This window comes from Spodoptera frugiperda, chromosome 24 (assembly GCF_023101765.2).
Source record: "Spodoptera frugiperda isolate SF20-4 chromosome 24, AGI-APGP_CSIRO_Sfru_2.0, whole genome shotgun sequence".
NCBI classification, from domain to species: Eukaryota; Metazoa; Arthropoda; class Insecta; order Lepidoptera; family Noctuidae; genus Spodoptera; species Spodoptera frugiperda.
Genome location: NC_064235.1, coordinates 4,150,462 through 4,167,424, shown reverse-complemented (window position 1 = coordinate 4,167,424; position 16,963 = coordinate 4,150,462). Strand labels below are relative to the sequence as shown.

Sequence of the window (16,963 nt, the reverse complement as noted above, 5' to 3'; positions counted from 1 at the left end):
GTTTCTTTTTTGCTACTTAATATGTACATTTAAATTGTAATTTGTGATGTTATTGAAAGTTTAAACCTACCGTCATTGGTAATGTGGAATATGAAGATGTACTGGGCATTATTGTATCCTCATATTTACTTTTAAGCTGTTTATTAGTAGTACTAGTATCTTGCAGTAGAAGCTTAAGTAATGCTGGTGAATTGACACTTTTATTGGGTGTAACTCTACGGAAGGAAGCGGTGGGCTTTAGTCGTGGCTCTTGATTTATTAACTTATGTTGATGATAATTTTTCAAATCCTCTATAGGCTGTAAACAATAACACGTGGTAATTTAACATATGATATGGACAATAATGGTACTGACAATATCATAGGAGTCTATTACTTCTGTGCTACTTACATTAAAATGATCTTCGCAACAATACATTGTATAAATTTTGTAATATTCCGCACCAGCTTCTCGACACCACTTCTCTCGTAAGTCTTCCCTAATGCGAACGAAGATTTTATTTGGACAATTTTTACTATTATTGCCGCAACTTGGAACAAAGCACTTTCTGTATTCCATTTTCACTTTATGCAGAAGAAACTTAGAATTTGAAACTTTGTATTTTTTGTAAACAAAACCGCAACAAACTGACAGTTGACAGTTGTAGGCTTGATTCAAAACTTTTTAATTTTTGAAACATGAGGCAACGATCCTAATGTATACGTCCTATTATGACGTCATTTGAAGGACAAGCAAGGTCAACCGTATTTTAACGAAAATATCAATAAATAATAAATAATTTAAATTATTAATTAGTCCATAATGATTAGCAAGTCTATTCCTCGAAATGGTTTTTCAATTACGATATTTTATAAATTATGAACAATGCCCATTGAAGCCACACACAAATCAACCGTTTGAAAGTTGACGCCCCCCCCCTCTAACTTTTAAAATAAGAGTGTGAGAAAAAACTAAAAAAAATATACTTATGCTTTAGATTCCAATAGAAACTAACAACGAAAATTGGTTTGAACCAGATATCATTAAGTATTGACTTACTTGACTTAAGGTCCTATGACCCCTAGATGGGGCAGAGGGCGTCGACAGAGGTCCTCCATTTCGATCGGTCTTGAGCTTCCCGCTTAACTTCGCTCCACGTCATGCCGATGCCCGCCGCTTCCGCCACTACAGTACGTCGCCAGGTTTGCCGAGGACGGCCACGCTTCCTTTTCCCCTGGGGATTCCACTCTAATGCTTGTTTAGGAATGTGGTCGGGGCCTCTTCGGAGAGTATGGCCAATCCATCCCCACTTGCGGCGTTTTATTTGGCGATCAATAGGACTTTCGTGGCATTTCTCCAACAGGTCAAGGTTGGAGATGGTCTCGGGCCAGTAAATACCGAGAATGCGACGCAAACATCGGTTAACGAAGACCTGGATTTGGCGGGAGATGTCCTTCGTTACCTTCCACGTCTCGCACCCGTATAGCAGCACCGATTTGACATTGGACCCGAAGATCTTGAGCTTGATCCTTCGGGTCAGTTTTCGGGACTGCCAGACCGGTCTCAACTGCGCGAAAGTTGCTCGAGCTTTGGCGATCCGTGAGGCGATGTCCTCCTCACTTCCTCCAGTTTCCGACACGACGCTCCCGAGGTATGTCAATTTGTGGACGCGCTCCACTGCCTCTGTGCCAATCAGCAACGGTGAATTATTCTTCACGCCAGATCTTATTTCTTTGGTCTTCCGGGTATTAATTTTAAGCCCTGTTTTTGCTGCCTCCTGTCGCAAATCGTCCAACTTAGCTTGCATGTCGGCATGGGTGTGACTCAGCAGGCAAAGATCGTCGGCATAGTCCAGGTCTTCTAATGTGTTGGACAGTCCCCATTCTATCCCGCGGCGCCGTTTATCTGTGATGCGAAGCATAATTCCGTCCAGGACGACCAGAAAAAGCAGAGGTGACAGAAGGCAGCCTTGGCGGACACCTGCGTGCACTGCTATGTCTTCCGAAATGAGACCGTTGTGAGTTACTCTACAGGAGTACTTTTTGTAGATACTCTCCAACAGGCGGACAATCTTCGGTGGCACTCCAATTTCTAGTAGACGAGACCAGATGCTTGGCCACTTCAACGTATCAAAGGCTTTTTCGAAGTCAACAAATGTGAGGTAAATCTCTCTCTGCCATTCTGATGCCTGTTCCAGTATGATACGAAGAGTGTTGATCTGGTCCGTACACGAGCGGCTCGATCGGAAACCAGCCTGTTCCCTGCGGAGGAGAGGGTCCACGGCCGTTGCCAGTCTGTCCAGGATGATCTTGCAGAAAACCTTAGCAGGAATCGAGAGCAATGTGATGCCTCTCCAGTTGTCACACATACTAAGGTCTCCTTTCTTAGGTACAGTGATAACAAGGCCTTTGTTCCAGTCATCCGGTAGCTCCTCCGAAGTCCAAATTTTCTCGATTAGAGGCGTCAGAACATCGACAGCGGAAGATAAGTCTGCTTGTAGCATCTCCGCAGTGATGAGGTCGAGTCCTGGTGCTTTGCCTGCCTTCAGAGAATGGATTGCTTTAGCTACTTCCAAGGCTGAAGGTGGGTCCACATTAATATCGAGCAGCTGTGGTGGTGGGGAATTAAACTGAAGTTCGCCAGGTGTCGATGTCGTAGGTAACCGGAAGACCTCTACAAAGTGTTGATGCCAGCGTGCCAGCTGCCCCTCTGGTGTCACAATGAGTTGCCCATCTTTAGCTTTCAGCGGCTTTTTTCTCCTGGACTTACTGCCACCCGCCAAGGATTTTGTAGCTTTATATAGCTCCTTTAAGTTGCCTGTGTTTGCAGCATGTTGAGCACGATCTGCAATACCGTCAGCCCACTGCCTTCTATCCTTGCGGGTACTGCGATAGATTTCTTTGCGCTTTTGACGGTATTGCACGTTAAGTTTGGCTCGAACAGCGTCATCATGGGCTTCGAGGCGTCTCAAGTGAAGTCTCCGTCTGTCTTCTATCAGGTCCCATGTACGTTGCGACATCCAGTCCTCCTTTGAGTGAGTGCTCTTACGCCCTAAAACGATGGAGCTGGTCTCTGTATAGGCCACTTTGATCCGATTCCACTCCTCGTCCAATGAGTTAGTAGCCGTGTCGAGTGTGGCAAAACGATTGCGCAATTCAAGTTGGAATGATTTGCGCGTTTCTGGATCGTTTAATTTGCCCACCTCAAACCTCTTCCCAACCCTGCCAGGTCCTCCAGCTGCGCGGGCCACCGCGACCTTAAGCCGAACTTCAGCAACAACCAGGTGGTGATCGCTGTCAATATCGGCTCCCCTACGGTTGCGGACATCTAGCAATGAGGAGCGCCATTTGGAGCTGATGGCTAGGTGGTCGATTTGGTTCTTCGTGGTGCCATCGGGTGAATTCCACGTGTATTTGTGGTGGTCGCCATGAATAAATAATGTCCCTCCGATGGTCAGATCATGGTTCTGGCAAAACTCAACAAATCGCTCACCATTCTCATTACACACCCCAAGTCCGTGTGTACCCATATGCCTCGTGCGGTTAGTGTTGTCGCTGCCAACCTTAGCGTTTAGGTCCCCCATGACGACGACAATGTCCTGCTTCTTTATTTTCTTGATGGTAGCATTCAGAGCATTGTAGAAGTCATCTTTGGTATCCTCTGTTGCTGCATTAGTTGGGGCATAGCACTGGATAATTGAAATTTTGCGGACGTTTGAGTTAAATCGAGCGTATATGATCCGGTCCGAGATCGGTTTCCAATCCAAAAGGCTTTTCCTAGCTGCATTTGAAAGTAGGAACCCTACTCCATGTTCACGCACCTCTTCCTCACTCTCTTTACCTGAATACAGCAAGGTCAAACCTCCGGATGTTCTCAGGTCCCCGAAACCATTTCTTCTAACTTCACTCAGTCCGAGTATCTGCAGATTGTAACTAAGCATCACTGCTTCTGCCTGGGCTAGTCTGCCGTCATCGACAAGCGTTCGTACATTAGGTATTAGTTGTTAAGAAATAAAACATTTTCAAAAACCGCAAATACAACTTTGTCGTTCATACAAACACTATGTAAAACCAAGTTATTTTATAACTTTTATATTATGTCATCTACTTGCTGTTACGGAACCCTTCATGGGTTTCCGTCCGACTCACACTTGGCCGGTTTTTGCATTCGGGCACGAGACACCAATGATAAACAATAGAACTCATTTTCATAAAATATCTCTTGTGGTCTTTCGCGCTTCGATCGTTTACTTGACACTTCGCAGTTTTGTATTTGTATGTAAACAAAGTTTTGTTTGCTAACCGAGTGACGTCACGAGCCGAAACAGCATGGCGGCTAGCGTTTCCGCGCGTAAATTGAAAAATGATAAATTAAAGGTTGTTTTTAAGGTCCTTCCCGGTGTTATAAAATTGAAATAAAAATTCTGGTGGTCAAAGTCAAAATGTCATTTGCAACGTAGTGCGAAGAGGTTAGTTTTTGTGCGTAAATTTAGTACCGAGGTATTCTCAACATTCCCTGACTCCCTGTATTTCCCCGCTATTTTATATAGGAAAATTATTAAGAACCATCTGAGCAACCATGGGACCTAGATATGTCAAAGCAAACAGCAATAATTTGCCTAGAATTGACGCAGTTACGCTTAGCGTGTTTTTCGCATCAAACAGTGATTTTTGCTCATCGAAATTCCGCAATGTGAAAACCAGCTTGTAAGTTAACTCCACTGCACAATACTGTTTTAAGCTTGCTTAGTTAATAATTCAGTTTTGTTTGTAAAAAACCTGATCAACCTGCTGTTTTAACTTATTTTGAGGTTACTCTCAATATAAATAAAATAGAAATCTGTGGGCAGATAAATTCAACCTGCACATGTCGTTTCTTAGATGGGTAAAACTACGCATTTACAAGTGGACTTGTATTCATTATATGAAACTAGTCGAGTTCCTCGTCAAACAATTACGTGAGTAAGCCGATAACATAGTAATTATTTGAAAGGAATTTAGAAGAAAAAAACAATAACGAAATGGGTTGGTTTATGGGTCATAAATACTTGAACAGATTTATCTTCCTTCGCTGCACATGAAATTTCTGATTGAACAGATTCATCCACTTTCAGCAGACATGAATTTTTTGGCTCTTCAAATCCCATTGTTTGAAACTCTGCAATATAAATACAAGTCATTCATTTTATTGCTGGCTTTGAAAAATGTTTTTTTTTTTAATTTGAATAAGACCTGGATCTTGGCTGTTATTTATATATGGATTTAACTATTTTTTATATAAAATATAGTATCGCTGAGCTAGTATCCCACGACACAAGTTCACAACTTACAGTGAGGCTAGCTCAATCTGTGTGATTTGTCCCTATAATATTTATATAGTTTAGTCTTTTCTTTTCCTATCGCGGGACCACAGGGTCTCGGACCTTTGGAAATCTTACGAGGAGCCGAAGTCAACTAGCACGGCCCGTTGAACAATTTTAATCTAAATGTAATGGGACATCAGCCGGCGATTATCCCTGTATGCACATATGTATATAGTATGTATATATATAGTTTAGTTATTCCTACCTGAATCTGTGTGAGGAGAATTATTGTGAGAAGAACTTTGTGTTGCTTGTTCTTTCAGACACTCTTCTATAATAGTTTTTCTTTGCTTTTTTAACACATATGATCGTACTGTGCTGTTGCATGTTCGCTTTCGTCTATCTTCTTGACATGCAAATTTACATGGAATGCAGTTAGGTCTCATACGAACTTGTGAAACTTTTCCCATAATATGATATTCAGTGTAATTAAGCATATCATTTGGTAGCTGGAAAAATAAAAACCATTATTTAACTCTCTTGAATATGACATTAAACTGAATGCGATACAAGATTTTATTATTGAACTCAAAATCATAATTCCTAACCTCATTTGTTTTATCATTTTATCATTATTCATAACCAAAGTTCAATAAATACATCATACATGCTGTATTATATTAGTTTATGTTGTGTGAAACACTTGTACTTACATCGAAATGATCTTCACAAAAATACATCCTTGATTTTGATGATAAACAATGGGCATCTTTTCTTCTCGCGAGTGTTAGCCACTTTTTTCGTAACTGCTGATTGTGTGGCACATATATAAATAATTTTTCTGGCGTTTTTATACTTGTACTTGTACATTGAGGCACTATACAGGACTTGTAATACGATGGATCCATCTTTAATTAAAATAACTCCACAATTTTCATACTAAAACAGCTGTGTTTTGCACGGCGTGACGTCACGCAAGACGCCATGACAGTCATGAGCGTTTTTGAAGGCTAATGTCAAACATTTATTTAATTTCAAAATAATTCATGTAAATGAGCATTATTTTTCAAAAATAATCGTTCCTTTGTATAAAATAGGCATCGAGGTTTATTAGTAACTAACAATTGAAATTAAGGCAACAAGCCTACGTGTGAACTTGTATTATGACGCTTTCTTGTTTTTCCAAAGCCAAGAACGCTCAAGAAAGACAGAGACACAAGCACGCACCGTGTTTGTGTGGGACAGAGACGCAAGGTATTTGCCGGTCTGGCGGGCCTCTCTCTCGTTCGGTGACTCATCGTTACGTTTCCGGGCGTTACACTTTTTCATGAGTGACTCCGAGCCGCAACCTAATTTAAGACGTTGTCACGTCAATAAAACGTTATTTTAAGTAATTTGATTAGTAAATCAATAAAACCTACGGCCGAAGATTAAACGAAACTTCGCATTCGAGAACCGGACTGTTAAGCAAATTTAATTTGAATAAGAGAAAATTTAATGTGATTAAAAAAAAATACTATTTTAGGATCGATTTATACTAGGGCAGAGTCGAAGCGCATCGACGCGTCTTTCCAAAACTAAACATAACAAATTCAACCTTAACTCCACAGCGTAACGCACACATTACTTACTTCTGAGATTTTTTCGGAATTCGCGCGTCTGCGCGCGATTGTGCTTTTTAAAATCTCAGAAATAATGTGCAGGTATCTTACGCTGTGGAGTTACGGTTGAATTTGTTATGTTCAGTTTTGGAAAGACGCTTCGATGCGCTTCGACTCTGCGCTAGTAGGTATAAATTTACCCTTAGCAAATCCTATTTCTTCGCCTGCCGTCAACTTATTTAAGGTGTTCATGCGTCAGTGATATCCTGTTACTTATGCCCTAGAATATATTGTGTGGTTGTATCGCTTACTTATGTCTCAATGTGGTTGGCATGTTCTAAGAATAAATGCGCCTAAAATAAAAGATAAAACAAAATATTCAGTCATCACTACATAGTATGTATAAAACAAAGTCGCTATTTTTGTCTGTTTGTCTGTATGCTTAAATCTTTAAAATTACGCAACAGATTTTGATGCGGTTTTTTTTAATAGGTAGAGTGATTCAAGAGGAAGGTTTATATGTATAATACAGGCATAATATATCACCAATGCACCCATGCGAAGCTGGGGCGGGTCGCTAGTCTATTATACATATAAAAAAAAGTCGGGTTTTCCGTCCTGACGCTATAACTCCAGAACGCACGAACCGATTTCTACGGTTTTGCATTCGTTAGAAAGGTCTCGGGCTCCGTGAGGTTTATAGCAAAGAAAATTCATAAAAAAATCCAAGAGAAAAACGGACATCTCTGATACAAAAATATGCGAAGCCGCGGTGGCAAAACAGATTTCGCCGGGTTTGCTAGTTTCCAAAAAATAAAACATTTCGCAATATCAAGAAGTTTTATTTCTAAACTGTTTATTTAACAATTGAATTTCTAATTTAGCCTTTAGAATTTGCAATTCTTGTATTTTTTTTTCAAATTGTAATAGATTGCTTTCTCTGGCTAGCAAAATCTTCTCCCTTTTCATCCGCAACTCATGTAACTCCTGGTCATGTTGCATATTGATTGTAGTGCGTTTGATTCTAGCTTCAATTTCACTTTCAAGTTTCTTTTTACCTGAAAAACAAATTCTTCCATAAGTAGTCCATACATTTTTACAAAATATAATTGGATAAGTTAGGTACTTATTCAATTTTATTTTGTAAAAATGTATAGTTCAATAAATTATTTTTTTATGGTAAGTATAAGCCGGTAAACAAGCTGACGGATCACCTGATGGTAAGCAATCGCCGCCGCTCATGATCACTTGAAACACCAGAGGTGTTACAAGTGAGTTGTCGGACTGGTATGTATTACTCCGGTCGAGTCGGCCCATTCGTGCTGAAGCATGGCTTTCCCACACTTTAATTTATTAATGTATTTTATTATATAATAGAAAATAGATTTATTGTATAATAATAATAATAAAGTATGACTTATTACTTACTTGTGGGTGTGGAGAAGATTTCGTTATTGTAAATCATATTTGGCTCGGAAGAAACACTCTCATCTAGTCCATTTTCAGTCACCACTGATGTTATTTTCCTCGAGTCGTTAGTGTTTTCATTTAATATACTTTCACTCTCCAGTACAATGTCTGTTATAGATGGACTTCGATTATCTGGTTCCAGCTTCGTCGTACACTCTGGTTCATGAGTATCGACTATCACTGAAAGAAAGATGACTGCTAACAGTGGGAACATTATAAGACTGTTGCAATACGTCACGCTTTTTATCCCCGAAGGGGTAGGCAGAGGTGCACATTACTTTATGTAATGCCGCTATACAACATATACCCACTTGTCACCATTTGTGTTATAAGTCCAATGTAATAAGGGGTGAGCCTATTACCATATACTGGGCACAATTTCAGACACCGTGCTTCTACTGACTACTGATAAAAGCCCAGTAAAATGCCATAAAATAATTAAGAAACAATATTCTATAGATATTTAAACATATCTACTAACTTTCAATTGTATTTGAATCAATTACTCCTGGGACTCCTACATTACTAAATGGACAGATTGTGTCTACGAAGTTATCAGACACTGCGGAACTATCATCAGGGTGTGTACCAGTGCGTTTCAAACTTGACTTCTGCCTCAGTTCTCTCTTTCTTAGGGTCTTTATATTCTCCCAGCATCTTTTTAACTGATGAGTGTGCCTTCGTGAGACGTAAGGTTGAGAATTGTACACCACTGTTAAATCCTCCCATGCTTGCTTCTTCAATTCAATGTTCCTCGCGTTTGTACGCTTGTCCTCAATCACAGGCCGCTCCCGTACCAGTTTTACAATCAGCTCTCTTTCAACCGAAGTAAATGGGAACTTTTTAGAACTGCAAAATAAGTAATACGTAAATATATCTGTAGTAGGTTTAATTTTGTCAATTTTATCTCAACCAAAATTAGAATCATCTTGCTAATTAGGTTGTTCCTTCATTTAAGTTAATTTAAGTTAATTTAGGTTTAAACCATTCTTATGTATTAGTAAGTGTAAGGCATGATGAGGTTGACATATCCATTGCGATAAAAATCCCAAATTCATTTTATAAAACATTACAAAAAAAAACTAATACGTGATCACACTAAACCGCGCTTTATTATAAAATTAAAACCATGAAAATAATATGCACTTTTACTAACCTGACAGTTCTGTTGGAACCTAAATCTGTCGTTTTATCCATATTTAATAAATCCACAAATACACAGCAAAATCAACACAAATATTAACGATATTTTTCTTGAACACCGGTCACTGTTTATGTTTTGACGTTGTTTTATGACAACAAATGCTACGCAGTGAGAAATGTCTTACTTCGCATAGCGTTGCTACTTCACTGAGAAAAGTATTGTTTATGAATACGGGTGTAAATGTATCATTTTCGAGTCGCTCTCCGTAATTATAAACATTAATAAAAATAATTTATTTACAGTCAGTTGCAGAAAACTGTCTTTAAATTCGACATTAGTTAATCCGTCATTATCGCTAATATTCCATTAAATTTAAAGACGTTGCACAAAACTGTTGCGGGTCCCTTTAATGGGACTTTAACTAAAGACGACATTAAAAAGTGTTGCAAGTTAAAACACATATTTTGAATGAACTGATTACGTAGTATTTGTATACTCTCTGGAACTGATTGAATGTAAATTGTCATTAAGGATGGAAGGAAGCGAATCCCGCTTCGAAAGAAACCGATTTTTTAAAATGACGATTTATCGATTGTGTTTGGATTTATTTCATGTAGTTAAAGGACACTATAAAAATCAATACAATACCATTTGTTACTACTTAGTTACTTGTAAATTAAGACTCAGTTATGAGTTTTTTCAGAGCTAATTACATTATTTACGTAATAGCTATATCTATATTTTGTATTTGATTAAATATCTCTATATTTGACAGATTAAGCATATGTGTTAATTTAATTAGCTACTATTAAATGTTTTTTGTAGTATCTTAATAGTGGAATACATATAAATATCAAATCTTATTCTAATTCACTGACCGATTCAATTATGTGTTCCGATTTAAAATAGGTATCAACCTTTTTGGTTCGCGGGAAGAAATTCCTAGATCGCCAGCCCTAGTTGTCAATATTGACATCATGAGCGTTTCTGTCATCTCTGTATTTAGGAAAAATCCAATTTTTTACGATAAAAATATTATCAATTGCTTTAATGTGGTGTTGAATTATCTTTCATTGGTATCGTAACAGCGTTTGTAAGAGAGAAGATTTAACGTAGCTTCCAGGTGTTTGTTATTGTTGTGATTAATTGAGAATTGGACTCGTCTCGAGTTTTCCTTTTGTAGAAAGAATTTTCAGCATTATTCATTAACCATGGTATCTGGTGCAATACAGGCTGGTTCAGGCAGTATGCATCGCCCTTGTACTAACTTTTTAAGCAAAGAATTAACCAAAGAATGGTATAATATTGCACCCACAGAGGAAGTACGAATTGCCCCCATGTAATGACGGTATGGTATTTTAGTAAAATAAATATCTAATAAAATAAATTAATTTAAAACAAGATTAGTCGTTTTATTTATTCTTAAAAATATACAAGGTATATACATCTATTAATACACCTATTCCCCTAGCATGATATGGAAATACCGAATGTTATTTCAAGATGCGAGAAGATTAAATGAAATTCATAACATTTCAGGAATTACAATTTATTTTTACAGAACTATTATAAACCAACAATCCGTCTCATCGACCAATATTCGAATTAATTATTTTCCGCCATTTTTAGGGTTCCGTAGCCAATGGCAAAAAACGGAACCCTTATAGATTCGTCATGTTTGTCTGTCTGTCTGTCCGTCCGTATGTCACAGCCATTTATTTCCGAAACTGTTGGGCCTACATAGTTGAAACTCTGTAGGTTGATGTATTTCGATAACCGCTATTCGAATTTTGAATAAAAATTATTAAATTTAAAAATTAAAGGGTTTTTACATCCATACATGGAACTGATTCAAAAAAATTTTTTTTCAGCTAACATACCCGTGATGGGTGTCTATGGATATGTCTTTTTTAAAGTAATGTCTTCAAAAAAGACATATCCATATGGATTTTAAAGACATTACTTTAAAAAAGACATATCCATAGACACCCAACCAAAAGGTTCCCAAAACCATTTTTCGTCAAAATCAACCGTTTGAAAGTTAGACGCTTCCAAAGAGGAAAAATGAGTGCCCCCCCCCCCTCTAACTTTTAAAATAAGAGAGTGAAAAAACAAAAAAAAATATATGGTGTAGATTTCAATAGAAACTAACAACGAAAATTGGTTTGAACGAGATATCAAAAACCGTAAATATAATTTTGTCGTTCATACAAACACTATGTAAAACCAAGTTATTTTGTAACTTTTATAATATGTCATCTAGGGCAAGTGACCCGGTTGTGGCCATCGACCCCTTTGTGGCCACTTGGGCCTTCAAATATTTATAACTAAGGCATGGACAAATAAATTACTCTGCTATGTACAGTATTTAAAATATTGAATATTGGAGACACTGATATCGTTGGCAGCTTTGATGTGTCAAACTTCACTTCGATGCAACAAGTCATTCTTTTTAGTTGAGAGTGTAATTGTTAAGATCTTAACAAAAAGGCTAAGGCGAGCGGGTGAGGATTTGGTTTTTATTTTTTTAATCTTTGCTTATTGTTTGGATGTTTATGTTAATACTACATGAAGAATATATTGTCTAAGTGGAACTAAAGTTATTTTGTCGCCATATGTTTCATAAGTGGGATTATTAGAAGGTGGCCACTAATGGAGACAAAATTATGAATTTCTCCATCTTTGGCCACACGGCTGGCCAAAACTTTTGTACATAAACGCCCCACTTCTAGTCATTTATCGTGATTTATTTATTATTTTTCCTTGGCTTTACATATCAACAAACACATATTTTTCATTTTCAGAGATGCAATAAATTGCCTTCACACAAAGGGAGGTCAGTTTACTTTGCATCTTTTACCAACGTCATATAAATGTTGATCTCTTTATTTGTAAGTTAAATTCAAGTGAAGTAATAATATTTTATATTTTCCAGACTAAATGAAAACCATTGTTTCTAAAATGTCAAATCTAATTAATAAATTTTGATTACTTTTATTGTATTTTTTGATGGCCAGAACTGGCACACGACCGTGGCCAGAAATGGCACGAATCTGGCCAAAAATGGCACAAACTCCCTTTTTTTTTTCTTTTTTATACAGTTATTTTTTTACTGGAGGTTCTTTAAAAAAAGGGTTTTCTTAGGCAAGATTAATACATGTTAAATTACTTTTTACAAGAAATATGTTCGTGATAACAAAAACTATAAGTTAAGAAAGCCTCAAAGTCGTCAAAATTCTTAAAGTGGCCACAACCGGGTCACTCACGATACTTGCTGTTACGGAACCCTTCATGGGCGAGTCCGACTCGCACTTGGCCGGTTTTTAAATATATCATTTGACGTTCCATGTCAGCTAACATTTATTTTAAACAGTTTATGTAGTCTATGAAATGACGAAAAAGGTTTAATATGAAATGACGAAAAAGGTTTAATATATTTATTCCTATGAATAGTACTCAGTAATTAAATACTATTATATTATAATTACATCCTACATTATATCTGTCTGGTGTTGCTAGTGGTTGTTAACACTAAGAAAGGCCTATGTTTGGCAGGAAGCTGATCTTCGGCAGATCCAGTAGCGAAGAATCTCAAACATATCAATAACTATGTGAGGCCATCGATGGCTCTATTTCTTCGAGTTTGTTTGTAAATTGAGTATCTCGCAAATGTGTAAAGCTTTAGAAATCCTGTATCTCACACGAAACTCTTCTCCGTCATGTTTTTCAAATAAATTTATCCTATCTGGAATTACACGACGTCGTCGTGGAAGGAGCGGATAAAGATGAAAGGGACAAAATAATACTGTAATAAAGTAAAAAAATATTACTAGCACTATTTACAAAAGAATTCAGAGTTTAATAACAAGTTTAATGGATGTTTGACTAGGCATTAAAAATTATAACCCCAAACTGTCAATTTAATGCTCCTTTAGCGCTAATGACGTTTTGTGCAACGTAAAAAATAGGCTAAAGTCCCGATTTGACGTTTCTTTAATTAAAGTTAATCCGGCATTAAAATGAGATAGAAATACTTCTTTGTGCAACACTTTAAAGCTTCATTAATATTTAAAGTCACTTTAAAAATTTAATGATCGTTCCTGCAACTGACTGTAGGACATATTTAAGCCCCTATTGAAAGTCTTAAATAAGTCCTAATTAAATAATAAATAATTAAATACCTTCAATCTTCGTGCATGTTGTACACTTTGTCTATGGTAAGGTATTTATAATCTACTACGATCTACATAGACTATAGATACGCTATTTTCTGTATACTGACAGTTTTAATTTAATGTCATTCCGCAGTGAAGCGTAAAGTATTTCACTGGGTGTATTATTTTGTTGTTTCTTGTTTATTTAATAAAATTTCGTGAACGGCGGCCCGCCGTAAATAAATGGCGCCTCGGCTTGCAGCCTTACAACGGGAGCACATCATTGCTCTGCGGCAAAGTGGATGCCGTGTTACAGACATATGTCGACTCACAGGAATTACGGTGAATAACTTAATAATTCTTATATTTTTTAATTAAAAAATATAGTAAACAGTTGCTAACCTATCACAAAAAGATAAATAAACAGTTTTGTACGTGAAATACTGACACTTTCTTTAATATTTACTGTTTAATTGGCATATTTACATTGTTACAATATAAGTATGTATAAAGTTGTTTTAAATCGCGTTTTATCACTGGAGGAGTAGGCAGGGGCGCCCAATGCCACAAGATGGCACATACATAGTGTACATCCAGTTTTCACCAGTTATCTTAATATTCCAATGTAATAAAGGTACAAATCAATTAGTTATAATATTTAACTATATGCTCAATGCAACATGAATAAGAATAGTAGTATATCTTGTCTAATATCTATTCTCACAGTTTGGGAATCTTCATATTATCACACTAGCTGACCCGGCAAACAATGTATTGCCACAAATATTTCTATCTCACTTTTTAAACCTTCCCTGGACTTCCACAAATAATTCAAAACTAATATTAACCAAATCGGTCTAGCCGTCTCAAGTTTTAGTGAGCCTATTGAATGATTCTGATGTGTATGTGAACTTGTATGTTTGTAAACGCACCCACGACACAGGAGAAAATCCTAGTGTGGGGCAACGTTTTTAAAAAAAAAAAAAAATGAGAAATGAGAAATGAGATTCTTTGTACTGGAAAGGACATGTGGACAATTTTTCTGTTAAATAGGGATGATGACTGGGCCAAAAATTAATTATTACGTATACTAAATTATAACTTTTCAATACAATAAAACATTAAAAAATAATAACAATTTTTTCTAGCCAAATGTCTAGAAATAAGTCTGCTATTTGACGTCAAAAACTTATGACGTCATAATAGAGTATTTTATACAAAGTTCATAGAAAATATCGTTTTTGATGTTTCGAAAACAGTATTGAATTTGACTAGTAGGAAACATGCCTATTCCAATAGGTATCTAGTAAACATCTATTGGAATTTTGTTTTGGACTATTAGAAGGCAAGCTTCTTCTAATACCCTGAAACTATGTGATTCTTTGTAATGGAAAGGACATGTGGACAATTTTTCTATTAAATTGTATTATATGAGCATATATGAGAGTATTCTTCTATCTTTTGTTGGGAATCCAAGTAAATAAATGCCAAGCTGGAAATATCTCCATTTTGTTAGCAAAATTATGTTTATAACATTCACATAATGATTGTATTAATTTGTCAATGAAACATTATCACTTTTAGTCAGCTACTTTTGCCACTTTTAGTCACATACAACACACACAGAGCATAGAGATAGTGACAAATATATAACTTTTTTATGGGATAGGCTAGCAAACAAGCATACAGATCGCTGAGTAACTGGCTGCTGTGCAACATGTTGTGGGTTTCCGCACCTCTTTGTTTGGACCACAGCCTTGTTCCAGGTCTGCGTGATGTGTGTATGTAAAATTGTATGATTATAAACGCACCCACAACAGGAGAAAATCCTAGTGTGGGGCAACATTTTTTTAATAAAAATTATTGTTGTTTTTTCAGAGAAATACAATCTACCAATGGATAAGACGGTGGGAGGAGGATGGCAGCTTGCAGGTCCACCACCGCAAGGTGTACAAGCGGGCTACCACTGCGGAGCAGGACGCCGCCATAGTCGCGGCTCATGCTTCCGACAAACATCTCAGCACGCGAGTCTCTTCCACTAGTTACAATGTGAGTTATAATCGTCTACAACCAGTGGGTAGGCCACTGCTGGGCTATAAGCCTCCTCGATTTAATATTGATTCCCCATTTCCGTACCGATACGACCTTCAAACCTTTAAAACGAGAGACTCCTCTGGTGTTGCGGGTATCCATGGGCGGCGCTGATCGCTTACCATCAGCGGACTCGTTTGCTCGTTTGCCATAAAAAAAAATAGGACGAATCGACGTGCGCCTACCATCACTGAAAGACCGACTAACAGACTATTATTTATTTCTTTAATTGTTATGTTATCAGCTTACTCACGTAACTGTTTGATGAGGAACGCGACTAGTTTCAAGCCATGCGAGAGGCTCATATTCAAAGTTTAAAACTAGTCGAGTTCCTCGTCAAACAGTTACGTGAGTAAAGGTTCGTAACGATTAAGCGCTCCTGGAGCGCGCGCCATGAATGACCGCGCCGAGAGAGCGCTCCGCGGAACGCGTTCCAAACATTTGAAGTATATCAACTAAGCACGCCTGGCGCGCGTGGCAACTGTTCCAGTGTTTGGCCCTTCATCATGGAAGCCAGTCGTGTACGAGCAGCAGCAGCTTTTATAATTATTCACAGTATTATAAAGAAGAAAAAGGAGAAACGAAAAGTGCCGGTAAAGCCGGTCACATAATAATTAATTTACTTTGTCCCACGAAAGTTATAATAAAAATATATTATTTATTTCTTTATTTGTTGACGTTTCAACGTATTTCTTCGTTTATAGATATCAATGGCCACGGTACGGCGACGTTTAAAGGAAGCTACGAAGAAAAAGGATGAAAAATCAGGAGTAAGTATGTTATTATAGCTCTAAGCCAAGGAAACATTAGGAGACAAATGTACCGCGCACGACATGTATGTGAACTTGTATGTTTGTAAACGCTGCCTCGACACAGGAGGAAATCCTAGTTTAATAAAAATAATAAAAAAAAACATGAACATAGAGCATAATATGTCTGTGGTGTCTAGATAAACTTAATTTGAAGTCTTAGTTTATATATTTTTTATTTCAGAATGGTGAAACTAAGAAAGAAACTGAGAAAAAACTAATATGTCGAAATTGCAATACTGAAGTGGAAACCCCGGCTGCTAAGAGGCAAGAGGTAATTTTATATTTTAAACTCACACTCTTTTGTCTAGCGGTGGTATATAGGGTGACTGGTAATTAGTGAACGATATTTAAACACGTGATTGTACTCATGATTACAAACAACTTTCCCAAAATAATTTTTTTTTTTGTA

At 37.2% G+C, this 16,963-nt stretch overlaps 4 protein-coding genes across 20 annotated transcripts in view; 2 read left to right on the top strand and 2 right to left on the bottom strand.

Annotated features, from left to right (window-relative positions):
* The window catches only part of LOC118278943 (uncharacterized), a 71,898-nt gene that overhangs the window by 20,661 nt on the left and 34,274 nt on the right, over nucleotides 1-16,963 (bottom strand). For 7 of the 16 annotated variants that reach the window (XM_050703571.1, XM_050703572.1, XM_050703575.1 and 4 more), the window contains one exon: nucleotides 71-298. The exons of 6 other annotated variants lie outside the window; for them this stretch is intronic. In XM_050703571.1, coding sequence (XP_050559528.1) covers nucleotides 71-298 — 228 coding nt within the window. Of the gene's footprint in view, nucleotides 1-70; nucleotides 299-391; nucleotides 736-5,027; nucleotides 5,138-5,547; nucleotides 5,792-5,995; nucleotides 6,895-16,963 lie in introns of those variants that run through there. 3 more of the 16 variants (XM_050703569.1, XM_050703577.1, XM_050703584.1) reach the window with 3 other exon arrangements.
* The window catches only part of LOC118278870 (gastrula zinc finger protein XlCGF26.1-like), a 206,449-nt gene that overhangs the window by 172,629 nt on the left and 16,857 nt on the right, over nucleotides 1-16,963 (top strand). The window lies entirely within an intron of this gene.
* On the bottom strand, nucleotides 7,489-9,700 carry LOC118278968 (uncharacterized). Its single transcript, XM_035598471.2, has 4 exons — nucleotides 9,510-9,700; nucleotides 8,835-9,202; nucleotides 8,312-8,533; nucleotides 7,489-7,941 (listed from the first exon to the last, which is right to left on the bottom strand). The coding sequence occupies exons 1-4, from the start codon at nucleotides 9,548-9,550 to the stop codon at nucleotides 7,715-7,717; spliced, it is 858 nt and encodes a 285-aa protein (XP_035454364.2). The 5' UTR covers nucleotides 9,551-9,700; the 3' UTR covers nucleotides 7,489-7,714.
* LOC118278970 (uncharacterized) overlaps nucleotides 13,769-16,963 on the top strand; it is a 31,876-nt gene continuing 28,681 nt past the window's right edge. Inside the window, exons 1-4 of one of the 2 annotated variants that reach the window (XM_035598474.2) lie at nucleotides 13,769-13,993; nucleotides 15,530-15,700; nucleotides 16,447-16,512; nucleotides 16,736-16,825. In XM_035598474.2, coding sequence (XP_035454367.1) covers nucleotides 13,895-13,993; nucleotides 15,530-15,700; nucleotides 16,447-16,512; nucleotides 16,736-16,825 — 426 coding nt within the window. In that variant the 5' untranslated portion in view covers nucleotides 13,769-13,894. The remainder of the gene's footprint in view (nucleotides 13,994-15,529; nucleotides 15,701-16,446; nucleotides 16,513-16,735; nucleotides 16,826-16,963) is intronic. The other variant, XM_050703771.1, reaches the window with a different exon arrangement.